The sequence below is a fragment of the Sinocyclocheilus grahami genome, unplaced genomic scaffold, assembly GCF_001515645.1.
Source record: "Sinocyclocheilus grahami isolate Dianchi unplaced genomic scaffold, SAMN03320097.WGS_v1.1 scaffold2131.1, whole genome shotgun sequence".
NCBI classification, from domain to species: Eukaryota; Metazoa; Chordata; class Actinopteri; order Cypriniformes; family Cyprinidae; genus Sinocyclocheilus; species Sinocyclocheilus grahami.
This window is the reverse complement of record NW_015507310.1, coordinates 43664-61747: the sequence shown is the minus strand read 5'-3', so window position 1 is coordinate 61747 and position 18084 is coordinate 43664. Positions and strand designations below refer to the sequence as shown.

The 18084-nt window shown below is 42.6% G+C and overlaps 2 protein-coding genes and 1 long non-coding RNA gene across 3 annotated transcripts in view; 1 reads left to right on the top strand and 2 right to left on the bottom strand.

Moving 5' to 3' along the window:
* Positions 1–1203, top strand: part of LOC107574152 (40S ribosomal protein S17-like) — an 11063-nt gene extending 9860 nt beyond the window's left edge. The window contains exon 4 of the mRNA XM_016260618.1: positions 1066–1203. Coding sequence (XP_016116104.1) covers positions 1066–1161 — 96 coding nt within the window. The 3' untranslated portion in view covers positions 1162–1203. The remainder of the gene's footprint in view (positions 1–1065) is intronic.
* Positions 1204–4777: 3574 nt separating this feature from the next.
* LOC107574157 (uncharacterized) lies at positions 4778–5732 on the bottom strand. The gene is made up of 2 exons (XR_001607628.1): positions 5178–5732; positions 4778–4992 (listed from the first exon to the last, which is right to left on the bottom strand). It is a non-coding gene; the product is annotated as an uncharacterized lncRNA (long non-coding RNA).
* Positions 5733–5852: 120 nt separating this feature from the next.
* The window catches only part of LOC107574156 (SRSF protein kinase 2-like), a 33685-nt gene continuing 21453 nt past the window's right edge, over positions 5853–18084 (bottom strand). Inside the window, 6 exon segments of the mRNA XM_016260622.1 lie at positions 5853–6013; positions 10359–10451; positions 11304–11373; positions 11446–11553; positions 11646–11746; positions 11843–12607. Of these exon segments, the coding sequence (XP_016116108.1) occupies positions 5853–6013; positions 10359–10451; positions 11304–11373; positions 11446–11553; positions 11646–11746; positions 11843–12607 (1298 nt within the window).

Here is an 18084-nt window from a genome sequence, read left to right as displayed (position 1 = left end):
CTGTGCGTCTCTGTGTCTCTCCGTCTCTCTGTGCGTCTCTCCGTCTGTCTGTGCGTCTCTCCGTCTCTCTGTGCGTCTCGCCGTCTCTCTGTGCGTCTCGCCGTCTCTCTGTGCGTCTCGCCGTCTGTCTGTGCGTCTCTCCGTCTGTCTGTGCGTCTCTGTTTCTCCGTCTGTCTGTGCATCTCTCCCGTCTGTGTCTCTCTCTCTCTCTCTCTGTGTCTCTCCGTCTCTCTCTCTCTGTGTGTGTGTCTGTGGTCTGATGAACCTGTGTCGAAAGTGACTGTGGAGCCACCGTCTCCAGGTCATTGATAAAACAGGAAGAGGAAGTGAAAGACTTTCCCGTGTTTGCTGGATCCTGTTCCTGACAAACCCTGAATCTTTCACACACGCTTGTTTTTGCTGCAGCTAATGATTACATTAATGCTTCAATCATGGTTAGAGGAGTTGATTTATCAGTGTAACAGCTCATATGACAGTTCAGCTTTTGCCTTGAGTTTAGAGGCTGTTAGACGTGAGCTAACAATGAAACACTCTATTTTTGAGTGACTTACATGATGAAGCAGAGAACTTTCTGAGATTCAGTGGAATCAACATACTGCAATCATGATGCATTATGATTCATATTGTAATTGTGACGCTCGAGGCCTGATATCGAGTGAATCCGTGTCAGTCTCTCGCTCTGTGGGCTTCAGTCCTGCTAAAGCGTCTCTGGTGGTTCTGGGTTTATGTAGAGCAGGTCTGCCTAACGCTGTTCCTGGAGATCTAGCTTCCTGCAGAGTGCAGCTCCAGCCCTGATCAAACACAGCTGTCTGTAATTATCAAGCGCTCCTGAGCATCCTGGTGAGCTGCTTCAGGTGTGTTTGATCAGGGTTCAGGAAGCTAGGTCTCCAGGAACCGGTATGGACACCCCTGATTTAGAGAATCTTCTGATTATATAAACTGCATCGGCTTGTTTTCTGGCCAGCAGTGTGAGCTGTTCGTTTGAGCGCTGCTCTGTTTTCATGGTCTTAAACACTGATGAGCGCCTCTGACTCCGTCAGTCGATCGTTCTGTCCTCGCTAACGGTGTTTCTCTCTCCGTCAGGACTTCGGCAACCTGTCCAATCTTCAGGTGACTCAGCCTCCTGTCGGCATGAACTTCAAGACCCCTCGCGGCGTCTAGACATTTGTAATATATCTCTTAATAAAACCTGTGGAAAACAAACACTGATGTTGCGAACTTTATTTCTCAATATTAACATTCACAGACTAATTGTGACCATTTGATTTCTTTTATGCAATTTCAAACATGTCATTTTTGGATGTTATTGAGGCTTATTGATGGGTTAACACCTCTGTTTTTTCAGAATTTAGCAGTAAGAAATTACTCGTCATCCAGTTTTTTATCAACTATGCATTCCGTTAGTTTTTCAAATTGGTATGTTTCGCCGGGCCGTGAAGAAATATAGAGCTGAGTATCATCAGCATAACAGTGAAAGCTAACACCGTGTTTCCTGATGTTATCTCCCAAGCGTAACGGCCCTAGTACTGAGCCTTGAGGTACTCCATACTGCACTTGTGATCGATATGATACCTCTTCATATACCATGCTAATGCACTTCCATTAATGCCAACAAAGTTTTCTAGTCTATGCAAAAGAATGTTGTGGTCGATAGTGTCGAACACAGCGCTAAGATCCAGTAGCACTACCATGCCCTAAACTCTCGCTATTGGTTGTGCTGGAACGAGATTGACGGATTTATATTTACATATTACATTTCTGCCCCCCTCGCTTCTGAAATAATGCACATGACTAGAGCCTTTTACTGGAAAAATATTACTGATGATGATCCTTATGTGTCAATGGGATTGACGTATACCGACCTGAGAATCATTTTCTCTGATAAAATATTTAATCAATCAAGTCATGTGAGGCAAATGAACAACAACAATAATAATAATAATAATAATAATGGAGAGAGAAAGAAGAGAGAGTTTTTAAGCGGAATTTGTCTCGTATTCAATGACATTTGCATCACTGATTCTATCATATTCCTGTTTATCTCTGTGAATCTGCTCTGAAATGATCTCTATTAAAGCGCTACAGAAATAAAGCTGACCTGCTAAATATTATGTGTTTTCATGTAAATAACTGAATAAAAGAGAAGTAAAAACTCTTTTGTCCCAATCGTTTCTGTTCAGTCCTAGATCTGCTTGAGGCTCATGATGAGCAGGTTATTCAGACTCGCAGCAGTCATCTGAAAGCAGATCACAGAGAAATATATATTTTTAAAAATCTAACTGGAGTCTTAAATTTCATGTCTGAAGATGCGGTAACAGTAGAGAAGCCTCCATCTGTTGAATTAACAGGATTAAACAAGCAAACAAACTCTTAAAGATAGTCATATGGTCAGATTTATGCTGTTCTGAATTCAGTCCATCATGTAAATTTCTTACCAGGTTTCCTGCAGATGCAGCTTCACCAGACACTCTCCTGCTTTACCTGCTGCAGGTGTGTTTGATCAACCCTGCAGTGCTGAAGTTAAAGGGGTCATATGATGCTGCTAAAAACAACATTATTTTGTTGACTCTTAACTTTTATAAAGAATATCTCTTTGGATTTGAGACTTTAGTCTTTGCAACTTTACAGATCTTCTTTATGCACCAAGAGCTTGTAACACTCCAAAGAGAAAGAACAATTGAAATGGCATCATATGACCCCTTTAAGTTTAAGATATAACAATATATTGAAATCTTTCAAGGAAGGAACTCAAAAGCTGTTCACACTACAGAGAATGAAGCCAAATGAAGGTTTGTCAGATTTAGTGGATGATGCTGAACTGTATGTGATATTCTTCATCACCACCGTAGTGTACTTACAGAGCATAGCAGTACAGGAACAGTACTGACTACTAACCTCTCAGGTTACTTATGTAACCATGGTTCCCTGAGTAGTGAATGAGACATTGCGTCCTCTAGGGGTCGCTATGGGGAATGCCTCGTCGTGACCTGTGTCTGAAGCATACATTGAAAAAACACCAACTCGTTGGCCGGCGACAGCCATGATGTCACTACCGGTGCGACTATAAAATAGGCGCCGGGAGCACACATCATTCACTTCTTCATCTGAAGCGTGCGTCCGCAGCATGGCAAGAAACCTAGAGGACACAGTGTCTCGTTCCCTACTCAGGGAACCATGGTTACATAAGTAACCTGAGACGTTCCCTTTCATGGGAACTTCGAACTGCGTCCTCTAGGGGTCGCTATGGGGAACGGTATACCCACGCCACCATGCAGAGGGGAGTGCATGCCAGAACCATGGCGAGCACTAAGTACCAACTCTACCATATTGCTATGGGAGTCACCCCTGGGACGTTAGACGCCTCAGCAAGAGGGGATATCCTGGTGATCGGGAAGCCCAGATACGGTAGACCAGTCAGGGTAGCATGAAAGTGTAACCCCAGCCCAGGAAATTTTTGCAGTGACGCGCCGGGGACCTGATGATCCGCTGGCCGCATGATCCAGGAAGTATGAAGCCGAAAACCGGCTTTACTGTTGGACACATATAGAGTGAAATAATCACTGCAAGTCGAGCACCCGGTTTCTGAACCCAGAAGTGTGAAGTTAAGTGACATGACAGTGTATGGTGACCCATACTCGGAATTAGTGCTCTGCATTTACCCATCCAAAGTGCACACACACAGCAGTGAACACACACAAACCGTGAACACACACCCGGAGAAGTGGGCAGCCATTTATGCTGCGGCGCCCGGGGAGCAGTTGGGGGTTCGTTGCCTTGCTCAAGGGCCCCTTGTCGTGGTATTGAAGGTGGGAGAGAGCGCTGTACATTCACTCCCCCCACCTACAATCCCTGCCGGTACGAGACTCGAACCCACAACCTTTGTTATGAGTCCGACTCTCTAACCATTAGGCCACGACTTCCCCATAAAGAAGCTTGCCCGTACGGGTACCTCAGAGTGATCCGGACAAAAGCACTGACGCCCTGTCTGGATCACATCCCTTAGGTCTTTTACTCACCTTCCTTTTACCCGCGATTCTTCCTACCCCTACCCGCGGGAGGAGCGCGAGCCGCGACACTAGCCTTCTGAGCCAGTCTCTGATCCTCAAACTGAGATGGGCTCAGACCTGGACTTCTATCCCGGTCTTTCAGCCGGTCAGCCTGATATGCTTGGAGCATCACCATCGTGTGCAATGAAGCGACAGCCCGACCTGCTGCTGCTGCGTATGCCCTGATATCTGAGCGAGATGTCAGATCCATAATTTCCAAAAGCTCATCATACGCAGGGCAGGAGGATTGGGAAGGCTCAGCCTCAGCTTCTTTGCCCTCCTCAGCTATTTCCTGCTTTTGCTGGGCTGATCCCAGCAGAGCAATGGCCCCTGAATCAGACAATGTTAATGAAATAACATAGCTCGGCTCACTCTCGTGCACAGCTGACGAATTGGTGTTTTTTCAATGTATGCTTCAGACACGGAACACAACGAGGCGTTCCCCATAGCGACCCCTAGAGGACGCAGTTTGAAGTTCCCATGAAAGGGAACTGTGGGATAATCTAGGAGTGAAACTACATGACAATATTTGACATGGTTTGATTCCTAATACTGTTTCCGGCCACGAGGGGGCATCGTGGAGTCAGAGAATAAAGGAGTCCAAGGATGTTTGTGTGCCTTTTACTCACGAGTTAAACACGACACTAACTAACCGACAGAGCTGGAGCACTGCTCATCATAAATGAACTCGCATGCAGAGCAAGAATGGTGGAAATGTTCAGGCAATGTGATCCATTAATTTACAACTTTATTAAATCTGTCGATGAAAAACAAGAACGCAGTTGTGGAGTTGGGAAGAACAGTCAGCGTGAGACACATCAGGAGCTTCCAGTGCAAAAGTTCATCATCGTAATCACTATTATTGCAAAAACCTTCAATAAAATCCATGACTATCGCACGAGTCCTCACAGAGCAGCACGAGTCAATGCCATGAAGGAGGAGACAACTGAACAAAAACCAAAACAAAGGAAATAAAACATCTCAGAATAGACAAAACACAATCACCTTGTTACGACTAAACTCTGTCACGGTCACAACATCAGAGAACTGCTTTTCTTTTAAATTAATTTAAATATATTAAAAAATATTTCACCATCTACTTTTATTGCGAAAATAGGCAACTGGACTAACTGTGACGATGATGATGATGATGATGATGTATTTCGAGCAGCGGCTGCGTCACGTCTCCATGACGACTGCGTGTTTATCTTGCGCTCAAGCAGTTGCGAGTTTATGGACAGTTTGCTGGATCTCTGTACATCGGTACGTTTCCCTGAACACAAGTATGAACACAAGTGCAGCCCTGGAGCACGACGGCCGTCCTGCCGGAGAAAGAGCAGAGCGCCGCCACGGAATCAGGAATCGAAGCTTCGAATCAAAACATTAATCCAGACGGGAAACAGTCAACGGCGCCAACGTCCACAAACCCAAGCGTCTCTTTGTCTTCTGGATTCATATTTCCCAGGGCAGTGTGTGTGTGTGTGTGTGTGTGTGAGAGAGAGAGATGAGGTTTGTAAACAGCTCCACTGCAGAATCTGATTGGATGGTGGGGCGAAAGAGGCGGGGCTTCATGCAGAGGGACTCGGGTGGGCTTCCTGTCAGAAACACCAATTAGCAGTTTGTGTTGCTCACACACACACACTCACAATCACACACACACACACACACTCACACTCACATACACACACTCACAATCACACACACACTCACACTCACATACACACACTCACAAACACTCACACTCTCACATACACACACACTCTCTCTCTCATACACAAACACACACACACAGCGGTGTCAGTGACTCTAGCATTCTGAGGCGGAGGCCCGTTTCTCCGGCACCATCTCCAGCATGGGCAGCAAGAAGTGAGTGAAGTGACCGGCGTCCTCAGCTGACCAGCCGTATTTCTCCACCAGCACGTCAAACAGAGACCAGGGCTTGAGCTTGGTGATGTGCCTCAGCTCACCTGTAGAGAGATGCCCCGGATCAGCAGCTGCTGCACACTATTAAACACAAGACCCGCCCACACTATTACAGTAAGACCCGCCCACAATATTAACACAAGACCCGCCCACACTATTACAGTAAGACCCGCCCACAATATTAACACAAGACCCGCCCACACTATTACAGTAAGACCCGCCCACACTATTACTGAAAGGCCCGACCATATTATTAATGCAATACCTACTCACACTATTACTGTACCATTACTGTAAGACACGCTCACATTATTACTGTAGGAGCCGCCCACACTATTACAGTAAGACCCACCCACACTATTACTGTAAGACTCGCCCACACTATTACTGAAAGGCCCGACCATATTATTAATGCAATACCTACCCACACTATTACTGTACCATTACTGTAAGACACGCTCACATTATTACTGTAGGAGCCGCCCACACTATTACTGTAAGACCCGCCCACACTATTACTGTAAGACTCGCCCACACTATTACTGAAAGGCCCGACCATATTATTAATGCAATACCTACCCACACTATTACTGTACCATTACTGTAAGACACGCTCACATTATTACTGTAGGAGCCGCCCACACTATTACTGTAAGACCCGCCCACACTATTACTGTAAGACTCGCCCACACTATTACTGAAAGGCCCGACCATATTATTAATGCAATACCTACCCACACTATTACTGTACCATTACTGTAAGACACGCTCACATTATTACTGTAGGAGCCGCCCACACTATTACTGTAAGACCCGCCCACACTATTACTGTAAGACTCGCCCACACTATTACTGAAAGGCCCGACCATATTATTAATGCAATACCTACCCACACTATTACTGTACCATTACTGTAAGACACGCTCACATTATTACTGTAGGAGCCGCCCACACTATTACTGTAAGACCCGCCCACACTATTACTGTAAGACTCGCCCACACTATTACTGAAAGGCCCGACCATATTATTAATGCAATACCTACCCACACTATTACTGTACCATTACTGTAAGACACGCTCACATTATTACTGTAGGAGCCGCCCACACTATTACTGTAAGACCCGCCCACACTATTACTGTAAGACTCGCCCACACTATTACTGAAAGGCCCGACCATATTATTAATGCAATACCTACCCACACTATTACTGTACCATTACTGTAAGACACGCTCACATTATTACTGTAGGAGCCGCCCACACTATTACAGTAAGACCCACCCACACTATTACAGTAAGACCCGCCCACACTATTACTGAAAGGCCCGACCATATTATTAATGCAATACCTACTCACACTATTACTGTACCATTACTGTAAGACACGCTCACATTATTACTGTAGGAGCCGCCCACACTATTACAGTAAGACCCACCCACACTATTACTGTAAGACTCGCCCACACTATTACTGAAAGGCCCGACCATATTATTAATGCAATACCTACCCACACTATTACTGTACCATTACTGTAAGACACGCTCACATTATTACTGTAGGAGCCGCCCACACTATTACAGTAAGACCCACCCACACTATTACTGTAAGACTCGCCCACACTATTACTGAAAGGCCCGACCATATTATTAATGCAATACCTACCCACACTATTACTGTACCATTACTGTAAGACACGCTCACATTATTACTGTAGGAGCCGCCCACACTATTACAGTAAGACCCACCCACACTATTACTGTAAGACCCGCCCACACTATTACTGTAAGACTCGCCCACACTATTACTGAAAGGCCCGACCATATTATTAATGCAATACCTACCCACACTATTACTGTACCATTACTGTAAGACACGCCTACATCATTACTGTAGGAGCCACCCACATTATTAATGCAAGACCTGCCCACACTATTACTGTATTACTCACCCACATTATTAATGCAAGACACACTATTACTGAAAGACCCGCCCATATTATTAATGCAATACCTACCCACACTATTACTGAACCATTACTGTAAGACACGCCTACATCATTACTGTAAGAGACGCCTACATTATTACTGCAAGACATGCCCACATTATTACTGTTAGACCTGCCCACACCATTACTGTAAGACACGCCCACACTATTAATGTAAGACCCGCCCACATTATTAATGCAAGACATGCCCACATTATTACTGTTAGACTTATTACTGTAAGACCTGCCCACACCATTACTGTAAGATCTGCCCATATTATTAATGCAAGACACACTGTTACCGTTTAATGCAAGACCCGCCCACACTATTACTGTTTAATGCAAGACCCGCCCACACTATTACTGTTTAATGCAAGACCCGCCCACACTATTACTGCTTGTAAAACACAAGTAAACAATCAGTAACTCAATCAAAAACTGCTGGGAATTGTGATCACTTGTATCAGGTCAGACTGAGCATTGGAAATGACTCCATCATGAATGTTGTGTCAGAGGGAGGCCCAGTGCCTCAAAATAGAACCAGTTAGTTAAGCGCCGCTGTAGTCACTCTCAGTGCTGTTAGCTCATCGCTAGCAGCGATTACAGTTTACTCTCCAATAATGGTGGGAGATTCTCACAGATGCTCATTAGTCGTTCATGTTACTGACCTAAAGAACCAGCTAAAGAGGGAGAATGAATCACAGAGAATGGTGACTGGATGATATCAGTCGTCTTTCTGTGGCTTAACCGTGTCAGTGATTGTGACTAGGGCTGCGAAATCACATTCAAAATAAAAGTTTGTTTACATACTATATGTGTGTGTACGGGCTGCCATCACTAAAGATTTTTCTGGTCGACTAGTAGTTGTTCATTTGAAGCATTATTACTCTTATCTGTATGACCAGAAATGAGAGAGTATTTTAAGAGCAGGTGAGTGCACCGGCGCCTCCATCTGTCATGCTACTGTTCAGCTTCCACACTCTCACACAATCACTGGACTAGAGCACTAGCTTTACATTAGATTGAGCGGCCATGTAAAGTTGCTACTACTACATACATCTTTCAGATAAAGCCATATTTGAATTCAATGAATGATAGGCGAGCGTTTGGATGTCCTGCCCGACTGTATTACAACATCGACCAGCCGTTAACGATCTGTCCGTCACGGACTGCATGACTTCACCACTTCCTGTGGAATTTTTTTCTGCGACTAAGCGACTAATTCAATTTTGGTCGACCAAGTCTCTTCTGGTTGACTAACGGTTAGTCGACTATTAGGGGGCAGCCCTATAAAATATTTATATTATATACAAGTACAAATATATATACATACAAATATTTTTACACACACACACACACACACACATATAGTATATACATACATACACGTGTGTGTATTTATATACAGTATACATAATAAATATGCACAGTACACACACATATAGTATGAAAACACACTTTTATTTTGAATGCGATTAATCACGATTAATCGTTTTGCAGTCCTAATTGTGACACAGCCCTAATTGTGCGATATATTTGAGTGATCTAAATCAGCCAATCCGGTATCATTTATTCTACTGTATCTGATGACAGAACGGAAGAAAGCAGACCTCGGAGCCGAACCATTTGACAAAGTGAATGAAAGCTCCTCAATGGCGGAGCCAGACGCCAGACTGCGAGTGTTACCTTTCTTTGAGAAGAACTCACGACTGTATTTTCCAGCTGCGATGATCTTGTGGGGGATTTTTCCCAGTAACTCCATAATCAGAGCGATGTGGTCTGACCCCCACACACACACACACACACACACACACACACACACACATACAACATGAGTTATTCATGCAGCGGTGCAGGAGGACGGACGCTCACACACACACACACACACACAGGTCTGATGTCCGGGTGAAACCAGCCCGATTCAGATTAGACCTGCAGGACCGACTGTCATTAAAGAGGTCATGAAATGGAAAATCAAAATGCCCTTGATATTTGCACATATAAGAGGTTATTCTACAATAAAAACATGCTGCAAATTTCATGCCTCAGCACAAACCGCACCTCTAAGAACTGAGCTTATCCTTCTAACAGCAAGTGAACAAGCATGTTTTTTTCTTAATTATGTGGCTGGTTTGTCTCAATATATTGTATTGAAACCTACATCAGAGCCCGGCATTTTGACGATTACTGTCGTTTCTTATAGAGATGATGCCCAATGAAATGGAGTGAAAATGAGGATGAAAAATAATCATTTTCATATATTTTGAAAATTGGTGAAAAAACTCAATGTAAAAAAGTGAAAATGCAATTCATGACCCCTCTAACATCAAGCCATAAAGCTGCAGTCTGTGTGTGTGTGTGTGTGTGTGCTCGCGTCCGTCCTCCCTCTGCCTCTAACACTACCTCTCCGGTTGAAGAATTCCCGGGAATATTTTCCAGAAAGAGCAAAGTGTCGAGGAATGCAGCCAAGAAGCTCTATGATGTGAGCTATATGATCTACAGGAGAGAGAGAGGAAGAGGGAAGCGTGACAGGAAAATACGGAGGAAGGGATCAGAAGGGAGAAAGCGGAAGTTTAGTATCAGCGAAAAACACACTAAACACGATCTGACATCTGAATGCTAACAGTTACGCTAAGCTTTCAGCTTCAGAATCAAGATGACAGAGTGAATGACAGAAGCGGATGTGTTCAGAATGGCATATTAGCGTACTGCACATGTGTCGATTTTAAGCATGATCTCGTCATGTTGTGTGTGTAGTTCAGAAAGGGCCTGAAATACTTGATTCTGATTGGTCACTTGTGTCATTCTGTGCTCTAATGACTCTAATGAACTGTATAATTGATCGTTGTCTCAGTGCTACTTTCTCTTCCTGCACATAATAAAATCATTCATGCTTGCATCAATATCTCATGTCCATTTACTGATTTATGAAGTAGTCGTATGATTAGTGGGATCATGTCCAGTCAGCTGGTCTTTGCTTCACATCAGTGTTGAACTGACAATCTGGTAAATATTTTGCCATTTTAATCCAAGTTTAAAAAGTAAAATGAGTCAATATAATGTTCAAAAATCACGCTGATCACAGAATTCTTGTTGATTCTCTTGTTCTGAATCCAGTCTTGTGTCAGTCAGTCTAGTTCATGGATTCGAGAGCAGTGAACATGTAGTGATGTAAAATCAATCGTGATATTGTCTGATTAACCCTATCCCCTAGCCATAAAAAAGCTGTTTGTTTGTAGAAAATCAAGGGTCATGGCAAACATGTTGAAGACAGCGGTTTACGGTGTGCAGTATGAGCTTGACACCATTCTGAGCATTAGGTTCGTAACGCAGGCGGCTGAGCAGTACCTTCATCACGGGAGTAGTCTTCACCAGAGTGCGGCTCAAACAGATAGTCCCCAGTGGCCAACTCAAACGCCTGTGGACGACAGACAGATCAAACTCAGTGACAGACGCAGAGGCAGCAGACGCGTGACGGTCGGATGCTCACCATGCAGGCCGTGCTCCACATATCAGCGGGAGTGTTGTATCCCGCTCCGATCAGCACCTCGATGGAGCGGTACTGCCGCGTCTGGATGTCCTCCGTGAAGTGCTTGTGCTGGAAACGCATTGATCACACAGCTCACGTTCAGCCTTACACGGGTATTTACAATCATATGGACAGTCGAAGTGTTCTGTAGGACGTCTTACCACCCAGCATGCATTGCCCAGATCAGCGATTTTGACTCTCAGAACGTCTGCGTTCCTCGGATCCAGAGGATTCACCAGCAGATCGGTCGCTCTGACCCTCGCTGCAGACGGACAGACAGACAGATGCACAGAGAGCTTATTGACCTGCTCAAGGAAACAGCAGTCATGTATGTATGCATGTATGAAGCGTGTCTGACCTTTGGGCGTGTCTCCGGTGCTGGACGAGGACACTGTTCGGCTGCGGTCGGTGTTGCGCGCATGGGCCTCGTCGTGCTCGCAGTCGTCCTGATGGGGATCCAAAGGAAGCTCGGGGAAGCGTGGCGTGGTGCCGCGGTGCCGCGCTCCGTTCGTCAGCACGGTCTCTCCGTTGAAAAGTTCGTACGAGGTGTCGGAAGCGTCGCGGTCGGTCGTGCTGATCTCAGACTCCACCAGAGGGCAGAGCAGAGGCGAGGACAGACGCTCCTGCGCACACATGATCACGTGACCGTTCGTTTTACAGGTGTTGTTGTGGTCCTTGCAGGACGGTTCCTGGCCTTCATCCTCTGCCTCCTCCTCGTCATATTCTTCATCTTCATCTTCCTCCTCCTCCTCCTCCTCCTCTTCGTCTTCTTGTCTCTCTATTGTCTCTTTAGATGGATCTGCTTCTTCCTCATTTGGACACTTGTGTGTCTTCGGCTCGTCCTCGGCGCTCTGTGAGGGTGTGGCTTCCGTTTCCTCTTCCTCTGTTTTATCCTCCTCTTCCTCATCCTCTCTCACGTCTTCATTTCCATCCTGCTCTTGTTCTTTTGAGTTTCCACACTCGTCCTCGTTCTCAGGAGTATCCTGTCGCTCGGGTGGAGTGTGTGTGCGCCTGTGTGACTCTTCTTCAGCAGGATAGTCGGCAGTGGGAAGGATGTCACAACCTTCCTCGTTCTCCTCTATTTCCTGCTGATCCTGATCCTGATCCTGATCCGGCTCCGCACCTGAGAGACAGAGACATATCTATGAGGAAACATTTTAGACTGCCATCAACTCAAAAAACAATACACAACCAAACTTTATGTTGTCTTCATTATTGCAAAGAACTACAAATATACAAAGACACTAACTAAACCAGCAACAAAACTTAAGTTGATGAAATTTAATTTGGTTATGTTCGGTTTATGAACTGGGTAGATATGAGCTGTGGAATGAGGGAATCACAATTTGAGAGCAAGTGGGGGTGTTGACATGTAGAAATAGTATGCTCTCATTTGTATTTTTGTTTTCTATTTGGGACAGGCAATCCAGATGTCTAATGTGTCATGTCACTAGATGTCATGTGACCTAATCAGTGACTGAAGGAATGCACGTGTTTTTCTGTTTTAATAAAAAGGTGCCAGTCAGAGCGACTGAGTGGTTGGTAAAGACGTATCTTCTCGTCTGTTATTTAGCGTACTCTGTTAACAAAAGGTTTTAAAATAAAAATGTTAATTGCCACATTCAAATAAAGATTTTAAAATGCTAAGTGTCACTAATTAAACAAGGCTATATATTCAGCTAATTGTCAGCCTCTATATGCTTCTCGTAAGCAATTAGTCAATATGCATTAGGGCTGCCCTCGACTAAAGATTCAGACCTAAGTTTTGTAGTGAGTAAACTGGCACAATATTTCAATAAGCCAACTATAGAACAGTGGAATACTGTAAAGCATGTTTTGAGATATTTGCAAGGCACCAAAGACAAAGAACTGTGTTACAGGAAAGGTGCAGATGAGAACGTTATACATGCATACAGCGATGCAAATTGGGCAGCAGATGTTAATGATAGACGGAGTACTACAGGTTACTGCATTAGCCTAAACAGAAAGGGTCCGTTGGTCTCATGGAAGACGAAAAGGCAGCCTACTGTTGCACTTTCCACATGTGAGGCTGAGTATATGGCATTAGCTGCAACTATACAGGAGTGTTTATACTTGCAGCAATTGTTACAAAACATTGATGGTATAATGTATGAGTCTATAGTCTATGAAGACAATCAGGGTGCTATAGCTTTAGCGAAAAATCCTGTGTATAGACAAAGATGTAAACATGTTGACATTAAATACCATTTTGTGAGGTCAGTAATTAATGAAGGGAGAATTAGTCTGGAGTACTGTCCAACGGAAGATATGTTTGCAGATGTACTAACTAAACCAGCAACAAAACTTAAGTTGATGAAATTTAATTTGGTTATGTTCGGTTTATGAACTGGGTAGATATGAGCTGTGGAATGAGGGAATCACAATTTGAGAGCAAGTGGGGGTGTTGACATGTAGAAATAGTATGCTCTCATTTGTATTTTTGTTTTCTATTTGGGACAGGCAATCCAGATGTCTAATGTGTCATGTCACTAGATGTCATGTGACCTAATCAGTGACTGAAGGAATGCACGTGTTTTTCTGTTTTAATAAAAAGGTGCCAGTCAGAGCGACTGAGTGGTTGGTAAAGACGTATCTTCTCGTCTGTTATTTAGCGTACTCTGTTAACAAAAGGTTTTAAAATAAAAATGTTAATTGCCACATTCAAATAAAGATTTTAAAATGCTAAGTGTCACTAATTAAACAAGGCTATATATTCAGCTAATTGTCAGCCTCTATATGCTTCTCGTAAGCAATTAGTCAATATGCATTAGGGCTGCCCTCGACTAAAGATTTTTCTGGTCGACTAGTAGTCGTTCATTTTAAGCATTAGTTGACTATTAGTCGCACTTTTATTAATAAAACATATCAATCATAATAATGAGCCTTTAATTGCCTACATAGCCTAATAAGAGCTCGAGCACACGCAAAAAAGGCTTGCCACAGCGCACCGGCAAATATAATAATTATGAATGTGTTAAGGAAAAACAGCAAGTACACTGTATTAACGTTTTAATTTATTGTTACACTAGTGCTTTCTGTTTTCAGTTTAAGAGATGAAGTCAGCGACACGGACTCGTCATCTCCGCAGTATGCGCCTGTATGCATGTTTCATACGGATTACATAATCTGAGAATATTTGTTTTCTATTTAAATTTTTTTCATTTAAAAGTTTCACTCTCTATAGATATATTTTTCATGTCTGTAATAAGGCAAGCGTACATGGAGTTTCGAAGTGATGCGCTCAAGTTCACAGAGTCCGAGACGACAGAAAGCACATCCTGTTTGCTTTCATTATTTAACAAAAGCGTAACGTTTCGTTGTTATTCTGAGTGCACACGAATAAACATAGTCTTTACAGATACAAAAGATGCATTAGCCTACTCTTATCTGTATGACCAAAAATGACGAAGTATTTTAAGAGCCAATGATCGCGTGAAGAGAACACCTCTCCAAAGTGCCAGACGCCATCGAATGTGATCATTTGCCCACTCGTCAGTTATGACGACGAACTGCAGTCAGGTCGAGACCCCGATGAGGACGACGAGCATGCAGATGAGCTTCCCTGAGACGGTTTCTGACAGTTTGTGCAGAAATTCTTTGGTTATGCAAACCGATTGTTGCAGCAGCTGTCCGGGTGGCTGGTCTCAGACGATCTTGGAGGTGAAGATGCTGGATGTGGAGGTCCTGGGCTGGTGTGGTTACACGTGGTCTGCGGTTGTGAGGCCGGTTGGATGTACTGCCAAATTCTCTGAAATGCCTTTGGAGACGGCTTATGTTAGAGAAATGAACATTCAATTCATGGGCAACAGCTCTGGTGGACATTCCTGCAGTCAGCATGCCAATTGCACGCTCCCTCAAAACTTGCGACATCTGTGGCATTGTGCTGTGTGATAAAACTGCACATTTTAGAGTGGTCTTTTATTGTGGCCAGCCTAAGGCACACCTGTGCAATAATCATGCAGTCTAATCAGCATCTTGATATGCCACACCTGTGAGGTGGATGGATTATCTCGGCAAAGGAGAAGTGTTCACTAACACGGATTTAGACAGATTTGTGAACAATATTTGAGAGGCCTTTTGTGTACATAGAAAAAGTCTTTAGATCTTTGAGTTCAGCTCATGAAAAATGGGGGCAAAACAAGAGTTGCGTTTATAATTTTGTTCAGTGTATATAGAGGTAAAATGTTTGGATACATTAGGCTATTATTTTATATTTTTGCAAGAAGTCACTTATGGTCATCAAGCCTGCATTTATTTGATCAAAATTTACTTTAAAATACATTTTATGCAATGCTGATTTATTATCAATGTTGGAAACCTGCTTTTTCAGGATTCTTTGATTAAAAAGTTTTACAAAACAGCATTTATTTAAAATATAACTTTTGTAACAATATACACTACAGGTCAAAAGCTTGAGGTCAGTTTTTTTTTTTTTTTTTTTTGAAAGTAATTAGTATTGAGCAAGGATTTGTTAAATTGATAGAAACAGTGGTAGTAAAGATTGATATTGTTAGAAAACATCTCTATTTTGAATAAATGCTATATAAATCAATGAACCCCCAAAAAGTATCACAGGTTACAAATAAAAAAATCTGCGCAAATGTTTCCAATATTGACAATAAATCAGCATATTAGAATGATTTCTTAAGGATCATGTGACACTGAAGACTTCAGTAATGATGCTGAAAATTCAGCTTTGCATCACAGAAATAAATGATATTTTAGAATATATTAAAATAGAAAAACATTATTTTAAATTGTAATATTTCACAATATTAGTTTTTTCTGTATTTTTGATCAAATAAATGCAGGCTTGATGAGCATAAGACACTTTCATAATGCTGCATAATTATCAAAAATGGTAATAAAGTCCTTTCACGTCACCATTTCGCCAGCCTACACTTCACATAACAGGCCTGTAGGTGCCACTTCGGCTTCATTAACTATGATAGTTTCATGAAATAGTAAACGGTTTAGCCTACCATACATAAATATATGTGAATTGAATACTGATTACCATTATTGCGACTTTTGGTGCTGCACGGTTTTGTGCAGTGCTTTTGTAGTCATTTAGCATCCATTTTCTCAGCGATGTAATTTGATTTATAAAATTAGACAAACCGCAGATCCAGATTGCTCCACACATGTAAGCTCGTCTGTCCCATGTAATTTTCAACTGATTTATGAATAAGAACGGAAAATGACGGCTCCACTTCACATTATTGTCCAATGAAATTTGAACCTCTTGTGCCAGTTCATGATTGGTTGGTGTGCATTATACATGACAAACGGGCAATGATGAATTATGTAATATTCTAAAATAATTAAATCGACACACTAGCCTTGATTTTTGATGAAAAAAGTTTAAAATATTGTTTAGTTTATTTTTTCCTTCCGGCGACCCACTCACTGGAATATCAGTCAGTCAAGCAAAACCATGAGCAAAACGCAGGCAACCATAGCAACGCCTCAGATTGACAGACATGTTCAAATAAACAGGAATTTTCCGACTTTTGAGCGATTAATTATTGTTTTGTACACATTGTCATGTTAATTATAATTAAAATGCATTTTGTTTTATTGACCACAATATCATTGCTATTTGTCTGAGAGGGGCACTTTTGAATAATTTTGAAAAAGGGCAGGGGCTTGAGCTCCCAAAGCCCCCCCCTTCTGCACGTGCCTGCTTAGGAGTCCTCTTCAATACTCCTAACGTTTCACAGATTTAGGAGCTAATTTTAGCGCTAAAACGCTTTGTGAAATACTCTTAGAACAAAAATTTAGAAGTCCTAAATTTAGGACTGACACGCCCATTATTTTTAAAGGGGTGGTTGACTGGGTTTTTTCTAGGCTTGACTGTGTTTATGAGATGCAGTCTAACATGTTCATGCTTCGTTTTTTTAAAAAACGCATTATTTTTCACATAATTTACCTTTATTCCACACCGATCTGTCCCTTCTCTAACAAAAGCCTCGATTATTTCCTGTTTTTATGAAGCCCCTCCCTCAGAAATACGCGATGGACTGAGATTGGTCAGCTGGCTATGTGTGTTGTGATTCGCTAAACCGCCTCTACAGCCGTCTGAACATCCCGCCCCTCAAGCTCTGAATGTGCTTTTTTTTTTTTTATTGCTTCCATTTACAACAAACAAACAAGGTACATAAACGCATCACATAATCTAACAACATGTGACTAGCCTTGGGTTGAGCATAACCAGTGACAAGATCACAATAAACCAATAATAAAGAAGAAAAGAAACGAAAGAAAGAAATAGAACAAACAAAACAAACCAAAACCAAAAGGGGCTTTTTACCTTAGTTTATACATGCCTCAAAAACGAAATTAATTTGAGAGCTTTCTTGTTTTTAACCAATTCTAAAGATTTGCACAACATTTTAACCTCATTCATCCACTGGTTAAAGTTGGGTTTAGATTTAAACCATCTACATTTATGAATGAAAAACTTTCCAAGACAAAGCAAGAAATTAATAACAAAATCCAGCTCTTTGTTTTCCAGACAAATACCAAACCTAATTAACTTCATCGTAAGGGGTGGGAGTTCAACCTCTCTAGACTGTA